Source organism: Passer domesticus, chromosome 5 (assembly GCF_036417665.1).
Source record: "Passer domesticus isolate bPasDom1 chromosome 5, bPasDom1.hap1, whole genome shotgun sequence".
In the NCBI taxonomy this organism is placed as follows: domain Eukaryota; kingdom Metazoa; phylum Chordata; class Aves; order Passeriformes; family Passeridae; genus Passer; species Passer domesticus.
Window position 1 is genome coordinate 11,138,793 of NC_087478.1, and position 15,297 is coordinate 11,154,089.

The 15,297-nt window shown below is 41.0% G+C and overlaps 2 protein-coding genes across 4 annotated transcripts in view; one reads left to right on the top strand and one right to left on the bottom strand.

The window, feature by feature from the left end:
• CCDC146 (coiled-coil domain containing 146) overlaps window positions 1-9,606 on the bottom strand; it is a 69,076-nt gene extending 59,470 nt beyond the window's left edge. For both annotated transcript variants that reach the window (XM_064421931.1, XM_064421930.1), the window contains exons 1-2: window positions 9,485-9,606; window positions 3,045-3,205 (exon numbers count right to left, since the gene is read on the bottom strand). In XM_064421931.1, the coding sequence (XP_064278001.1) occupies window positions 3,045-3,194 (150 nt within the window). In that variant the 5' untranslated portion in view covers window positions 3,195-3,205; window positions 9,485-9,606. The remainder of the gene's footprint in view (window positions 1-3,044; window positions 3,206-9,484) is intronic.
• Window positions 9,607-9,828: 222 nt separating this feature from the next.
• Window positions 9,829-15,297, top strand: part of FAM185A (family with sequence similarity 185 member A) — a 35,179-nt gene continuing 29,710 nt past the window's right edge. The window contains exon 1 of one of the 2 annotated variants that reach the window (XR_010363424.1): window positions 9,829-10,359. Coding sequence is in view for 1 of the 2 variants with exons in the window: in XM_064421957.1 (XP_064278027.1) it covers window positions 9,993-10,359 (367 nt within the window). In the remaining variant the exon portion in view is untranslated. The remainder of the gene's footprint in view (window positions 10,360-15,297) is intronic. The other variant, XM_064421957.1, reaches the window with a different exon arrangement.

Here is a 15,297-nt window from a genome sequence, read left to right on the forward strand (position 1 = left end):
CAACAAAATAAAACTTAAGCAACAGAAGAAGATTTCAAAATGGTAACATATTACAAACTAAACATCATCAACATAATTTGTCATAATTATTTATTTATTTATTTATTTATGTTCCCATTAAAACTGGATCAGGTGGAGGAAAGTAAAACACAACTTGAGTGGCTAGAGGGGAAAAAATGTTACTGTGAAGCACACAAATTATGGGGTCCAAAATGAAGAGAAGGGGCAGAAGGCAACTGTTTAACTGGTCTTTTTTAATTTTCATTCTGCATAATCTTGTCTTTTTGAGAATTGAGCCCAATTTCATGTCATGTTTGGTTGCTTTTTCTATTCAGATGACAGTTTCAGTTTGTCCTTTGCTGTTTTGGCAGTAACAGCATTGTTGTAGCAAGGATGATATAAGGATAAAGGGAGGGCTTAAATATATTATGTTACTGTCAGTTGCAAAAAAATTATAAATTTGCAGGCTAAGGGTGAATACAACTTTAGATCATTTTGTTGAAGCTAACTACTACTAAATGTCCATTTAATAAAAATAATGGCTGTTTTAATTTAAACAATGTACTTGTATGAAAAAATTCAATACATTTTTTGCTGCCTTTTAAGAATCAGATTATATATACATGGCCTATAATGCCCTAAAATCAAAATAAAATGAACATAATTTATTGCATCTTAATGTAGCATTTTAGATTCAAGTAGATTTTAGATTCAAGTAATACATTTTTTTCATCACACAGGTACTAGATATGTACTTTTTAATGAAAGTTATTAACAGATGCAGACTGATTTATTTCTAATACTAGAAGAAAACAAGATATGAGGAAAGATTCACAATTCAAGGAATTAAATTAGAAGTGTTAGAACAAAGATCTTTATTTCAAGGATATAACAACAAAGGCTAAAAGAAGTGGAAAGTTCATTCTGTGAAAACACAGTAGTACCCTAACCAATAGAACAGGAGATGTCAGCTTGGTAATAAATAAAAACACTTGGTGAAAAAAAGTCATGATGACTTGGGTGGCTTTTGTTTGAACTCTGTCAAGTTTTTAATATTTCTGCCTAACCCACAAAGCTAAACAATGTTACTACTAATGTTTTATTAAAAATAAAGGAGAGATAGTGTGCATGTTTTAATTCTTGCTCTTTGTATGTTTTAGTATCTGCTACTTACATGAGAAAAACAAGACTGGCTTGACGGGAAGAGGGCATATATCTGTTTTTAAAGAAATCTTATAATAACAAAAGGCATCCTTTCTGATAAGTTGTGCAGGCATAAATGACCAGTCAGTGAAACTGAGATACTATGATACAATTCTGCTACTGTGGAAAAATCCTGAAAGCTATTCCAAGTAGCTGAAGCCAGCATCAATGCAAGAAACCTCTATGGTGACCAAAGCCATATATTTAACCCTGAATTATGTATAAAGTTCAACAAAAGAAAACAAATACGTCAGTGGAAGAGAAGAAATGTGAATAAGTGATGAAAAGCCAAACTCAGCAGTAAAGTACAAGTGAAAACTGTTAAAAAATATGGTGAAATAAATGAGTCATAGTTCTCTTCTAGAAATTGACAAAATTACCAGAAGACCTCATTTATGAAATATTATGCAAATTTCTTACTTTTTTTCCACAGCATGTTTTTTCCTAAGTTGGGAACAACCCCAAATATTAAGTTTACCCTGTATTTGCCATTAATGGTTTACAATATTATCATTGTTAAACAAGTTAGCTTTAAATTTGATATGAAGAACAACCTCTTTGGAAAGATTTTTTGAGAAAAAAATCAGGCAAGTAATATAATAATTTTCTAGATTAAGTCTAGAAAAATTACTTTTCACCATGATTAAAAATAAGAAAAACAAAGCAAAAGTGCAGAATACAGTTTAGAAAGGGCATGGGGGCACTTTTGCTGCTGCCTTGGACTGAGAATAAAGGGGGTTTGTGCTGCAACAATACTGGAAGCTCCCCATACACTGGCACTGGACTGAAACAGCAGCTTCAAACTATGTTCAGTATGATCTAATATCAGGATAGGAAAAATCAAGTCCTATTTTCCCTTTCACTACAAATTCTTGCCACATCCTTTCTCCTGACCTTAGATCGTAGGCAGAGAGTGAGAGCCAGGGTAGCAAAAGGATCTGACACACCCAAGATGGAAAGAGTCCAAGGTAAAGTTCTTACTTTAGGTAAGAACTTCAAGAAAAACATGAAGTATGAACAAAGCCTGATAAGGATACAAGAGAGAGATGTACATTTTTATTATAAAGAGGGCAGAAATTGGCTGGTCTCCTTTTTTTAATGTGGGAAAGACAAGAAGCTTCATTATTCACTACAAAGAAAACTTAAACTGGGATATAGGGAAAACTTTTTATAAAACCCTGGCAATGATGACATGCTGGAAAAAGGATATCCAAACAGCTATCTCCACCAATTAAAGATTTAAGAACAAATTAGACAAATATCTGCAGAGAATCTACTTCAGTGGCAAATTTGGATTAGATTATCTCTTAATGACTCTTTTGCCTTACATTTTTAAGGATTCCATTTGATACATATTTGATATTTAAAACTTTAAAATACTTCTAGTATTTGAAACACTCCTTAACACAAAAACATTGCAAAAGAAACTGAGCTCCAAAAGGTTTCTTCTATCACCATAATCAATTAATAGTGCCTCGGGAACCACCTACCTGTGATTTCTCCTGCAGTTACAGAGCCTTTTAAAAAATCATGATGCAATTACCTCTACAGATACAATACTACAAGACCAAAACCAAGACCTCTGTATTCTCATTCCCCTTAAGGCCATGATCAGTGTAAAAAATAACATGATTCTCTATCAAGCACAGCATTCCCAGCAAGAATATGACACTGCTTCACAAAATTTTCTTACCACTTAGGAAAAAAAAATCAAAGAAATGGGGACGATATAGACAGTCTATGTGGATTATCAACATCCTTCAATTATTAACAGCAAAAGATACACCTCAGAATAATCACTTTGTACTGTTACAGACAGAGAAATCTGGGGCATGTGATACCTCATCTAAACACTGAAATGCAGGACTTGCTGTCAGGTCAGTGGGTCCCTCCTCCTGGCTAGGAGCTGCTGCAATCAGTGCAGAGGTAGGTGACTCATTCTCAGTTGCCAGCTCTGTGTCAGTGGCACTTTCTTCATCAGCCTGACTCATTGTTTAAAGCTCTAGAAAGTAACAAAAACACCAATACAGTTCATTAGATTCAAGGATATATCTGACTGTGAAAGATAAGTGTGTAGTGTAAAAACCACTACATCAACATGTCAGACCCACATCCAAATCATAGAAGTCACAATGTGAGCAAGTTAGGTAACTCTACAGTTACAATTTCACTAAAGACTTCATGCAAGAGGCTGCACTATCATTCCATCATATTCTTGAGTATTTTTAAAATATCCTGAAGAAAGCTCTTATTCCATTAGGTAATATAGTCTTTTAATAAATGCAGAGACAAAGAACTAAAAGAAGGCTGAAACAAGCAGGGTTGGAAAACATAATTTTGCTATATTTATATTATAGAAAAACCCATATTAATATCTGTCATATAGGAATATAAATCTCTATGATACTTCCATTAGAAACAGTTAGATAAAGACATTCAGTACTTACTTCTCAGCAAAATGGGACTTAATGCCATAAAAGTTTCTATAATTTCACTTTGTGTTTACACTCTTGGTCCAGCACTTGAGAATTATCTTCCCAAGCTTCAGTCATCAGAACTCTTTGAGATGTGTGAAAATTCCAGGGTTGGTGAGGGAAATGGGAGGTGGAATACAAGGGGATACAATGCTCCTGGTACCCTGATAAGACAGCAATAGCAATGTCCATCAGGTAGGTCCTCATCATTACATCAAGCGTGAATTAATATCTGAAAAACACATCTTCTGGCATAACAGCATGTTTTGTCTATCCAAAGAGTTTTAAATTATCAACCTTTTACATGAAGAAGCATGAAAGGCGACAAAAACATCTCAGGAGAAAGACATAAGAGACATGGGGTGATCCATCAGAGGCAATAGTCATCTTACAGAGGGAAGAGAGGGGAAGAGGGACTTGTGGGGCACACAGAAATCTTGCCATGACATAGTGAGAGAGGAGAGGCGTGGAGCATTTGTAGAGCAAAGCACAGTTCAAAGTGGAGATGGAGGAGTTCAAGAATTCCTTCTCAAGCTCACTGAAGCTGTTTGTAGATGACAGGAATGGACAGATCAGTATCACAGTATTTTAGTGCGAAATTTTGGGAGAAAGATCGTCAACTTTTGCAAATGTTCACCTGACACCAGAAGGACTTTCTACATTAGCTATTATGCAGAACACATTGTACTCTGCTATGGAACCACATCACAATAAACCCAACCCAGCTGCCAAAGATGCAGAATCCTCTTCAAATTAGGCAGTCTTGACATTATTTAGCATTTCACATAATATACGGGAAACCTTTCTCTTTTTTAAAAGAGAGTATCTCACTATAAATCAAGGACAACCAAAATTAAAACTGTAATAAAATTAAGAAGAAATGTTGAGACAATTTCTATAATATACACCAGATCTTTTCAATGAGATGGACAGTGCAATTTGCCACTCTACAGCCAGAAAGCTGACAGATAAGAAAAATATAATTTCTTTTTATAATTGTGGTGGGAAAATGGATACAAAAATGTTGTGTCATTTGTATTCACCTTTTGAAAAGCCACTTGTCTGTAAAGGTAATGTAGTAAAGGTAAAGTGCAAGTAAAGGTAGTGCAAGTTAAACTGGCAAGGTTATTACTTTCTTCAGTACTGTTTGGAATTCCTTCAGGAACATTTTGACTTTCAGAGAGCTTTCAGTGTCTGTATTTGCTTATGGAAAAAAAAGCAATTTCATGATCCCTCCTGGAGGAGTCAAAACATTGTGAAATAACTGTAAACATCATAGAGGCCAAGAAATAAATTCTGAGTTACTGTACATAAACATGTATACATATTTATAAATGGCGAGTGATTTTCATCTGTAAAGAACTGCTGAATATTTTAGCATATGCATTTTGTGTTTGTGGCTACTGTTGCTTTATTTTTTCTTCTCAACTTAGAATTTAGACAGAGGGAAAAGCACTGTGGCAGAAACTCTGAGTAGAACAATGCCAAAATGTGAGAGTTTCATGGGTGTAGGCATATTCATCAATACTTGTATGTGAAACATAGAGTTGACATCAGTCAAAAATATACCTCCTCCTGGTACAGTAGTGCAAAAGAGTCCTCACCAAGACTCCAGTTTGCTGGGCAGGGAGAGAATGGAAAAAAATCTTCTGAATCGGAAAAGCTTATAGTTTTATGTTAAGAAACAGCTACAGAAAGATGAGACAGAGAAAAACCATTAGCCTCAGCTAGTGTGACAAGCCTTTGTCTCCACGTGGTTTTAAGAGGGGGCAGAAATAAACAAAACATACGTGGGTTTATGAGACATTAAGTTTAGCATTCTTCCCTTAACTACTACATTACTAAATATATAATTCAGCTTATATTAAATTGGATCTATAAACTTCAAAAAGCAAAGTGGAAAATTTGTGTCTTTGCAATATCTGCTAAATAAACTGTCTAATTGAAATAGGACTACAAGTTGTCATGATATCTAACTTCACAGAATAGCCCAACAAGTAAGAATGTTTGCAAACTGTAGAACTGCAAATGATATCGCAGCCTTGATCCAAGACACAGAATTGCAGAGGACGGGAATTACAAAGCTGTTTTGGAACCTGGGTCAAATCAGGCTGAGAATTGTCTTGTGAAAGAACTTCAGGGCAGCAATAATAACAGAAGTCTGAACTCAGATTCCCCAAACTGATTTCAGCATCTTTACTTTGGTCTCTCTCTAGTAAACAGCAATGTTCATGCACAAATCAGTGCAGAATTCAGGTAGGTGACATTTAGCTGCATTTGTTATTTTCAGTGACAGATGCAAAAAGTAGTAAAATTTTATTCTGAGCATAAAGAGATGCAGGTATGAAGGTGAATTAGGTAGCTGCACACTTCCAGCCCAGAGCGGGATGCCTGGGGAGGGAGAGAAGTACCCCCCTGTCATGGTATGGTGATGCTTCTATGAACCCACCCCCTTTCTCCTTGAACTCACTCAAAACTTTCAGTATTGGTAAAACGCAGGGGAATGGAGATCTTCATTTTACCTCAGTATGAGTAACCAGAGCTTCTTGTTGCTTTTGAATATGGCTCTTGATGTGACCTAGTTTTTTTACTGGATGAATCATTGAATAATCACAACTTTTCTATGCCACTAGGTTTATCCCTAATGTTGAATCATCATTTGACAATCCTTTTTCTAGGCTGAAGCAGGCAATCCACCTGCTGTCACTGGCATGAAAGCCCTTCTCTGCCTTCCACTGTCCTGATCCTTCTCCAAAACTTTTTCAGTTCTACCATGTCCTCCTCAAAGAGAAGGGATGAGACCTACAGATACTATTGATATCAGGAGCACCATAGATTTATTCTATCACACAGTGATCCTCTTTCCACCCCCTAAAAATTTTTTTAATGCTTTTCCCCTAAAGTTAAAACCCCCTTCTGTTTTAACTGAGTGGAGCCTGTGCTTCAGCACGAATAGGTGTGTCTTTAAAGAACAAAACCACACCAACATTAAACAATACTTGAATTTAAAACAACATCATGCACAATAGGACATTATCAAAGGCATGTGAATCAGAATGGATTGTTTGATTAGACTGTACAACCTCACCACTTTGGGGAAATGAGAGAAAAACATAAACTGCTAACAATTTCTACCTCTGCTCAACAATTTCTGTCATGAGTTCGGCTGTTTTCCCCTGTTTTCAAGTCTCTGTTGTTTGGGAAAGAGCCACCCTGAGCCACACACAGACTTTTCTGCTGGAGTTCTAATTAGATATGCCTAAGACAAAGAGAATTTGAATGGTAAGATTTGTCACTTCCCATTTCACGTGGTTTCCTTGAGGAACTTTCCTCAGAAAATTTCTGGTAAAGACAAACAAGAAAATCCCTGAAATCCAAACCATTGCGTACTTTGCCATGCTAAAGTACAGAGGAGGAAACAAAACCTAATTTGCCTACCTACTGAACCCTAGACCTAAAGAACTAAGAAGATTCAAGGAAGCAGTTCAGAAATGCACCACTAAAAAAACCCAAAATAAAAATAAAGGTGGCCCTATTTTCCCAAGTGAAGTCACATTATTTCTTCATTACAATTTTAGCAAATGGGTAAAATTAATTCTGCCCAGGCAGACTAAGTTTATACCCTGGGGGTACCTGCAGCAGTTTGTGATTATTCTGTGATGAATTCCAAACACAAAAGTTAGAAAAATGTATTCCTTCTACAGCCTCTCCTGTAAATACCTCTTATTTAATTCCTCGTTCCTTGAAATCGCTCTCTCACCTTAGCCTAAAATTGCATCTGATAATGCTTTGGCTTAAAATCTATTTTAAAACACTTTAAAGAACTTCTATGAATTCTAGGGGTTTTTTTGATCTTTTGCATGAAATACTGAATATTCTTTGGCATACAACACCAATATGTGGTAAAATGGCAGATAAGGATTGTAATTCACTATGAAATCAGGCAGCTATCAAAAGTGGAGTTCTAATTATATCTTCACTTATAAATTTGATATAGCTTTCTTTTCCTAGCAAATAACAAATCAAAAATGAAAGAGGGAAACAAGTAAGTAAGTAAGTAAATAAATAAATATTCTTTCATTGTTGGAGTCTGCTACATCCTATATCAGCTGATCCAAACAAAAGCATGAAAATGAAACAGAATCAATATAGGAAAAAATATAGATGACATAAGTAAAACATTAAACACATGATGGAGAAAGAACTTCTTCCTAGTAATTACCTTTTCTCTGTTTTGTTCAGTATTTTTAACCATGCATGCTTAGACTGTATGCCATGAGAAAACCCAACAGCGACAGTGAAATACAAACACAACTGAGGCTTAAACACCTTGGAATTGTTTCTTGAACTAACTTCTCAACTCTGCAAAGCCTGACAACAGTAAGGTGATGCAGAGCACATTTTAGTGCAGATTGTGGGTGCTGACAAACCCCTGCCTATGTGAGGAGCATCAAATACCAAGCTGCTGGAGGAAAAGGGGGCTGTGGGAAAGCAGCAGGGGAGGTGGGCGTGGAGGATCAGGAACAGCAGCACTGACCCAGGGAGAAAGGGGGGCAGCAGTGACCCCACCTCTCCAGGGCCCGGATTCCCTCGGAACAGTGGGAGCTCAGAGTTATTTGCTGAACTGGCTGTCATCTAGTGGAGTCACAGCACATTGCAACACACTTGTTGCACATCTGTAACTTTCCTTTGACAAACAATCTGACATCCAAATTTGGTATTGGTCTCAAGGGTGAGAATTTTGTAGATTTCTTTCCCAAAATCCACTATCTCTGAAGACTTGGGAAAAAAAAACCTTCCAGCCTCCATCATGTCCCAAGATATTTTTTATACTTTTTTAACTCTCTAGAATTCAATTTCGTATACTAGACTATCATAAAACAGGCTAGCCTTTTTTGTGTTTAGCCTAATGATCTTTTGAGACTGAGTAATGGAAACCAATGCAATAATTTAACTTGATGGGCTTTATTGGTGAATATGAATCTTCATTAAACTTTCCACAGTGAAAATTACTGACAGACCAAAAAAATAGGGCAATTTTCTTTCCTCTTGGACACTGAGATGTCATTTCAGATTCATAAATAATCAAAACCAGACAGTGACAGAAATGGAAATAGGGCTAATGAGATGAAAAGTATTTGATGACTAAGTATCATGCTTGCATGGTTATTTATGAAAAAGAAACACATGGAATGCAAAAGGGAGACAGGAATTAAGTAACAGGTCCAGATTTCATTATTACTTGTGTTGCAATCTTGCTAAGACAATGCAGCTTTCTGTGCATTTTTCTCTCTCATTATTGGCAGTAAACAACAACTATTACTAGAATTCAGCCCCTGACTGTACATCATCTGTTGCCCACATGCCCCACCTCATTTTTTAAAATTGTTATATGATAATGTGGGCTACAAAGTCCAGAAGAGTCTTTTAAATGGAATTAAATGGTTACTTGTGTGTAAACCCCGGGAAGGACAATTGTGTCATGGTGTATTTGCACAGATCTCAGGAAACTATTTATTTGCGTGGCTTCAGAACTGCTAAAAAGCAGTACAACGCCTGACCTACGGACCAAAAGTTACTGACAGAGAGCGATTCTGGTGCTTTGTGCTATCACGCCAGAGTGCTCCTACACCGGCTGAGGGAGGCCAGTGCCGCACGCAGGCCGGCTGCAGGCCGCAGCGCACCGGGGGCGGGCGGGCCGCCCGCGGGCCCCGTCTCCTCACGCGGGACACGGCCCCGCCCGGGGCTCGCACCCCCGGCCCTCAGGGACTCCTCAAGCAAGGCTGTGGCGGCGCCGCTTCACTTACTTCCCGGCTCGACGTCGGAGCGGCGGTTTTGCCTCTCCTGGCCCCGGTGCCCGCTCTCCTCCCGGCGCCGCACAGCCCGGCCCGGCCGAGCGGCGTCCCCGTCGCTATGGCAACCCGCGCGCCGCCTCCCGCCCGCCTCAGCGGCCCGCGCTTCTGATTGGCTCCAGCGTCCAGACCCACCGCCCAATAGCCGCAGACTCTGGGCAATGCCCCGCCCTCCCCGCTCTCCGATAGGCCCGTGGGCACGGCTGTAGTTCCTTCCGCGCGGTGTGGAACTACGGCTCCCAGGAGGCTCCGCGGCGGAGCCACCGCCTGTTTACCGGCCGCGCCGGTGCCGCTCCCCGCGTGCAGCCCCGCCACGTGACCGGCCGGGGGTCAGCAGCGGCCTCGTCCCGTCCCGGGCGCTCCCGGCGCGGCTCCCGGGCGCTCCCGACTCTCCTGACGCGGCTCCCGGGCGCTCCCGACTCTCCCGGCGCGGCTCCCGGGCGCTCTCGCCTTGCCGGCGGCAATGCGGGCGCTGCCCCCGCGCTGGGCGGCCCTGGCCGTGCGAGCGGCGGGCGGGCAGTGGGCGCCGCCCGTCCCCCGGCGCGGTCGCAGCGGCCCCGGCCCGCCGCGGGAGTGGGCGCTGTCGGTGAGCCCGCGGGGGCGGCTGCGGGTGCGGCTGCCGTGCCAGGTGAGCGTCCGCCCGCTGGACCCGCAGCGCTGGCCGGGCGCGGAGCGGGTGCTGGTGGCCGTGAGCGGCGGCAGCCCCGGGCGGGAGCGGGAGCGGGGCGCGGTGCGGGTGGAGCACGACGAGGCGCTGGGGCAGGTGGCCATCGAGGCGGACGGCGTGGACAGCAAGGCCGCCGTGGACGTGCGGACGCCGGTGAAGTTCGGTGAGTGGCGGGGATCGCGGGCCGGGCCGGGAGCCGGGGCTGGGAGTCGGCGTCGCGCCGGTTCGGAACGCCCCGTCCCGTTTCCTGTGCTCCCGCGTGTTTGGATTCGGGATTGGTCGCTGCCCCTTTTGCCAGCAGTGCTGGGACTCGAGCTGGGAGGGACACCGGAGCCTCGCTGTCCTTCGTGCCTGGCGGCTCCGCTCGGGCTCGGCTCCCGGGCGGCATCCTCGGCTCCCGCAGCCGCCCCGGCGGCGCCCGCTGTGCTCCCCAAAGCACCAGAGCCTGCATGGAGTACCGAGAAGGGCTCCCTTGTCCTGCACAAGCGTTGCGTTATCTTTTTGGGCGCAGGGCTATAGTCTGTGCAGGGTTTCTTGTGTGGAACAAGTTTGGGAGAGCAGCTGTAGTGGCTGAAGCCAATAAGCATCTCTGCTGAGCTGACAGTGAAGCTCTGACAGTGGCCCTGAGTTTAGGGAGTACAAACTCAAGAGATCTGTGTTCAGTCACTAATGCGTCTTTGTTTTTGGGCAATTTCCTATACAGTGCAGAATGTTTCATCATGCTGGAAGAACTTTTTGATGTACAATGCACCTGGTCTGTTGTTTTCTTAAAGTTATTGAAGACTGCTGCATTATTTTTTTTAATGCCCTGCTGCAGTTGTGATATGAGAAATGATGAATAATCCCACCCTGCTTACTCTTCATACATGTAATCTATGACTTTTGTAGAATATGATGTTACATACGGCAAAGACATCCTGCACCTTTTATCTTACTTTACTTTTTTCCCCACTCTGTGTCTTAGGGAAAATTCTGCAATGTGTTTTGGTTTTTTTCTTGTTTTCTTTTAGAAGGACCTGAACTGTATATAATTAAAAATGGAGAAGATCTATGGGTTTGACATAACATCATTCTCACATTTTCCAGTCTTACTCATCCCTATAATTTAATTTTTTTAAACACTGCTTATAACTGAAAGGGTGTTTCTTAAATATGTTTATCACAGCTTAGGGTCTGTTTTGTTTCCTAGCAACTGATATATGCACAAGTATTCTGTAACTAAATACAGAATGACCATGACTCCAGCAGCCACTGCCCTGGCTCTGGTCATAAACAGATGCTCAGGGAAGAGTAAGAACAGAAGAAATGTAAATGATATTTCATCTAAGCATTGTCTTAGCTGTCAACTGTTTTCATCACAGGATTTTCAGAGCCTGATACAGCTCTACCCCTCAGTGGATCTCTCTGCTGAGTGTCCCTTTAGACATGGAAACAGTTTCAGGGTGAGAGCTTCCTGGTAAACTCCTGATGGAGTCCCACAATTTAGTTTCCTGCTAATTCATCATTTGAGTATGTGGTATTCCAAGGTCCTCCTGCAATTTGTCAGTGAGTTTTTAACTAGTCTGAATAATTTGGTGTCATTGTTTAAAGTTTTCAGCCTTGCTCTTTGTGCTGATTTCCAGCATCTTGTACTGCTGAAGGTGGTGCACAGCTTATAGCTGAAAGACAATATGGAACTAAGGATATTGTTAAAGACATTTGAAAGTCCAAGTTGGTTCTCTTAAACAGATCAGCTGTTACCTCTCTATTTATTGGCTCAGTCACTGAACTGTAGCTGGGCTGTCTTGTCCAGGAGTTTGGTAGTCTTGACTCTTACCTGAGAATTTTCAGTTGCTATCTCTACAGCTCTTCTTTTTACTTTTTTTTTTTCCTCCCTTTCTTGGAAGGCACAAAGATTACCTTGGCTTGTCTGTAGCACAGTGACAGAGTGCATCCCATAATTGGTGAGAATCAAACCCAGTGTCTCATTTATTACCCTTCAGTTCTCAGGTGTGTCTGGTTACTGTTATCCTTTACTCTTTCAGTTTCCCAGGATCTCTGAGTGACTATTACAAGTCCAGAGCTGGTCATTCTCAAGGTGCAGAATTCATTGTGTTAAGATGTGAAGAATTTCAATCTTCATAAAGGGTTTCAGTGTGAGGAATCTTTCTGATAGTCTTGATAATGAATCCTGATTGATGGAAAGCAATCATTTCACTGTTGTCCTGTCTTTGAGATTCTTACTGTATTCTGAATGTCAGCCAGCACTGCAGACACTTTCTTCTTTTCTCAAGAAGAAAGTCTCAAGGCTTTCTTCTTGAGACAGTTTTTTTTTTTTTGTAGGTTTCTAAGCTATTCCACCTGGGTTTGTGGTAAGATCATGTAACTCAGGTTCCCTGGACAATCTTGGATTGTAATGTCCTTCCACAAGTGGCTCTTTGTCACCCCATGGTTGGCATGATGTTAGTATTGTTCATGCTGTCATCTGGGTGCATCTAGACATGTATTTACAAAAATGTAAGCTTGTTGGGTTTGGTTGTTTTAAGTTTTTATTCAGTGAAGTAGAATTTTTGCTTGTACTGAGTTCTACTTTTAAGTGTCCTTTCAGCTCTAGTTTTCTTTTTCTTTTTTTTGACTTTCTGAGTATTTGTGCTTGAGTTGCTCCGTTTATTTATTTAGAAAAGAATTATCCATTAAATATCATTACGTAAACAAAAGATCTTATCCCTTGTAGAAGCACATCTCAAACAGAAAGGAGCTGTTGTTCCTCTATAAAACACTTTGGCTTTTCTCTGCTTTCCTTGGATGCATGAGGAAGATGTTAGCTCTGTTCTGCTCAGGTGGCTCTGCCTGAGCTCTATCGGTCTCTTAGCTGCAGGAAGGTGAGAGGTTGATGTGCATCTCTTTTCAGTGTTCTTGTTTTCTTCACTTTGGAAGTTAAGGCATTTCATAACAGCTTTCGCAATTTGGGCTGGAGCTCATCCAGGAAGCTGCAAGTTGTCTAAAGCTCCTCAGAGCCTGAATGAAGAGCATGTGTGGAAGATGCTGAGCTTAAATATGCCTTTTAAACCAAAGGCCATCTCCAAGCAAGTAGGGCAAGTACCAAAAGACCCTCTGTTTGTCTTAGTGTCTGTTTTCTGAGCTCTGTTTAGGATTTCAATACCATACATGATCTGATTATCTTCTCTGAAACATCTAACCTTCATCGATGGCAGATGTCAAGGAACTTCTGTTTAATCAAGCTTATTTATTTTTGCATGTGTTGATTAAACCTGAAACCAGCCCTTTGATTTCTGATTACTGTACATTGACTGCATGAGTATGCAGAAGTAAACTGTACTGAGGGCTTGCATAACCATAATTTGAGATAATTCTAGTAGTCTAGGGCTGCTGAGTCATCTGGAAAGAAATAATTATCCAGTCTATTTCAAGTATTATATCTTAAGGCATTTTAATAACGGAGGTGCTTAAATACCCTGGGATACCCCTGCCTGTATTCTGATACCAAAGTGCTTCTTTTTTCCTAAATACTTTAATTTCTGATACAAGTCTTTTACACCACAAAGATCTTCATGCATTCTTTGTGGTTTATGTGGCTAAAGTTGGCTTCAGCCCTGTCTTTGCTAGGGAGGAATCAAACTGGCTATTTTTGGAGTTTTGGCACCAAAACAGATTGTATCTTGTTCCTCCTTGTTAAAATTTCCTTGGCAATATCATCCAGCTTTCAGTCTGCATCTTTATGGAGCTGTTTATCCTTGGTTTGAGAGCTCAGAAGGAAAGAGACAGAGGGGCTGAATTCCTTGTCCACTAATTTTTGTTATATATAGGCTAGCAAAGTGGTGTGACTGCAGAGAATCAAGGCACAAAGTGTACTTCCAGAAGTCTCTGGTGTTTCTTAATGACTTGTTTATGAATTTCCAGACTTTTGGTCCTCTTTTAGCGCCCATCTTTGATAGCTAGGATTACACTACTAACCCGCCTTCTCAAATGATGGCAATAATGTGCTCTACAGGATCAGAAGGTTTTTTATTAACCTTATTCTTGTAAAAGTCTTAATGGGTTTGTATCATGACTAACCAAGCACTCTCAAGCCTTTTCCTGTCCCTTGTAAGAGCAGGAGGGTTTCAAGCTGATTGAATTCAAAGATTTGCACAGGCAAACTGGCTTTTGGGACTCTTCTCAGAAAGCAGAATAGCAGAAGTCTTGGCTGTAGACCTTCCCAGGCACCATGCAGTTGTCCAGTGGGTGAATTGAGCAGTTTGGGCAAGACAGCTTGTTCAAAAACAACATTGCTTTCCAGTTTATCTCTTATAGTCTTTTCTCTTAAGGAATTGTTAACCTTTGAATGTGGTCTACATCCTTCACTCAATTTAACCTTTTGGCTTACTGCAGCCATAAGGAGCATGCTTGCTGCAAAGATCCTGTGTTTTAGCTCTGTCTTTTGGATTCTCTAGTTTGCCAGGTGACAAAACTTCCCCTTGTTGTTAATTGGAGCTCTCAGTCTCTTGCCTTCGTGGTCTGAAGCTTACTGTTGTCATGGTTCCAGGAGGCAGGACAGGAGGACACTGCTGTCCTGGGCAGCACTGTGATGGTATTGATCTTCAGGCTCTGCTGGGTCACAGGTCTCACTTGGGAATCTCCTTGGGGAAAAGCTTGTTTTGTAAATTCTGATTATTCTTTTCATCTTTCTGATAACCTTAGCAGGCAGTGGCAGTGAAGGAAAGACTTTCACATTTGCTTAAAGGACAGTTTCTTTACCAAATAATCTCCTTTCCTTTAGGCAGTAACTGGGCTCTCTATCTGATCCTGTCAGATCTTGGTTCTTCACTTGTGTCTTGCAGCAAACACTTCTGATTGCTGTTCAATTTTTGTTTTCTTCTTTATTATCTTTTATCCTTAGAAGAACAAAACCACTTTTTTCCTCTCCTGCCTTTACCTTTTGATGGTTATTTATACAGTATAGAAATGATTATTGATATAGACAGAATCCCCAGACTGTACATTCTCAAACTACTTCCCATTCCTTGAACCCAAGGGTGAGACAAGCAGCAGAAAAATGTTTTGCTGCCCCTGCATCTTATTCTCAGGACCTGGTGATTTTTCTTTGTGGGAGTCTATGAAC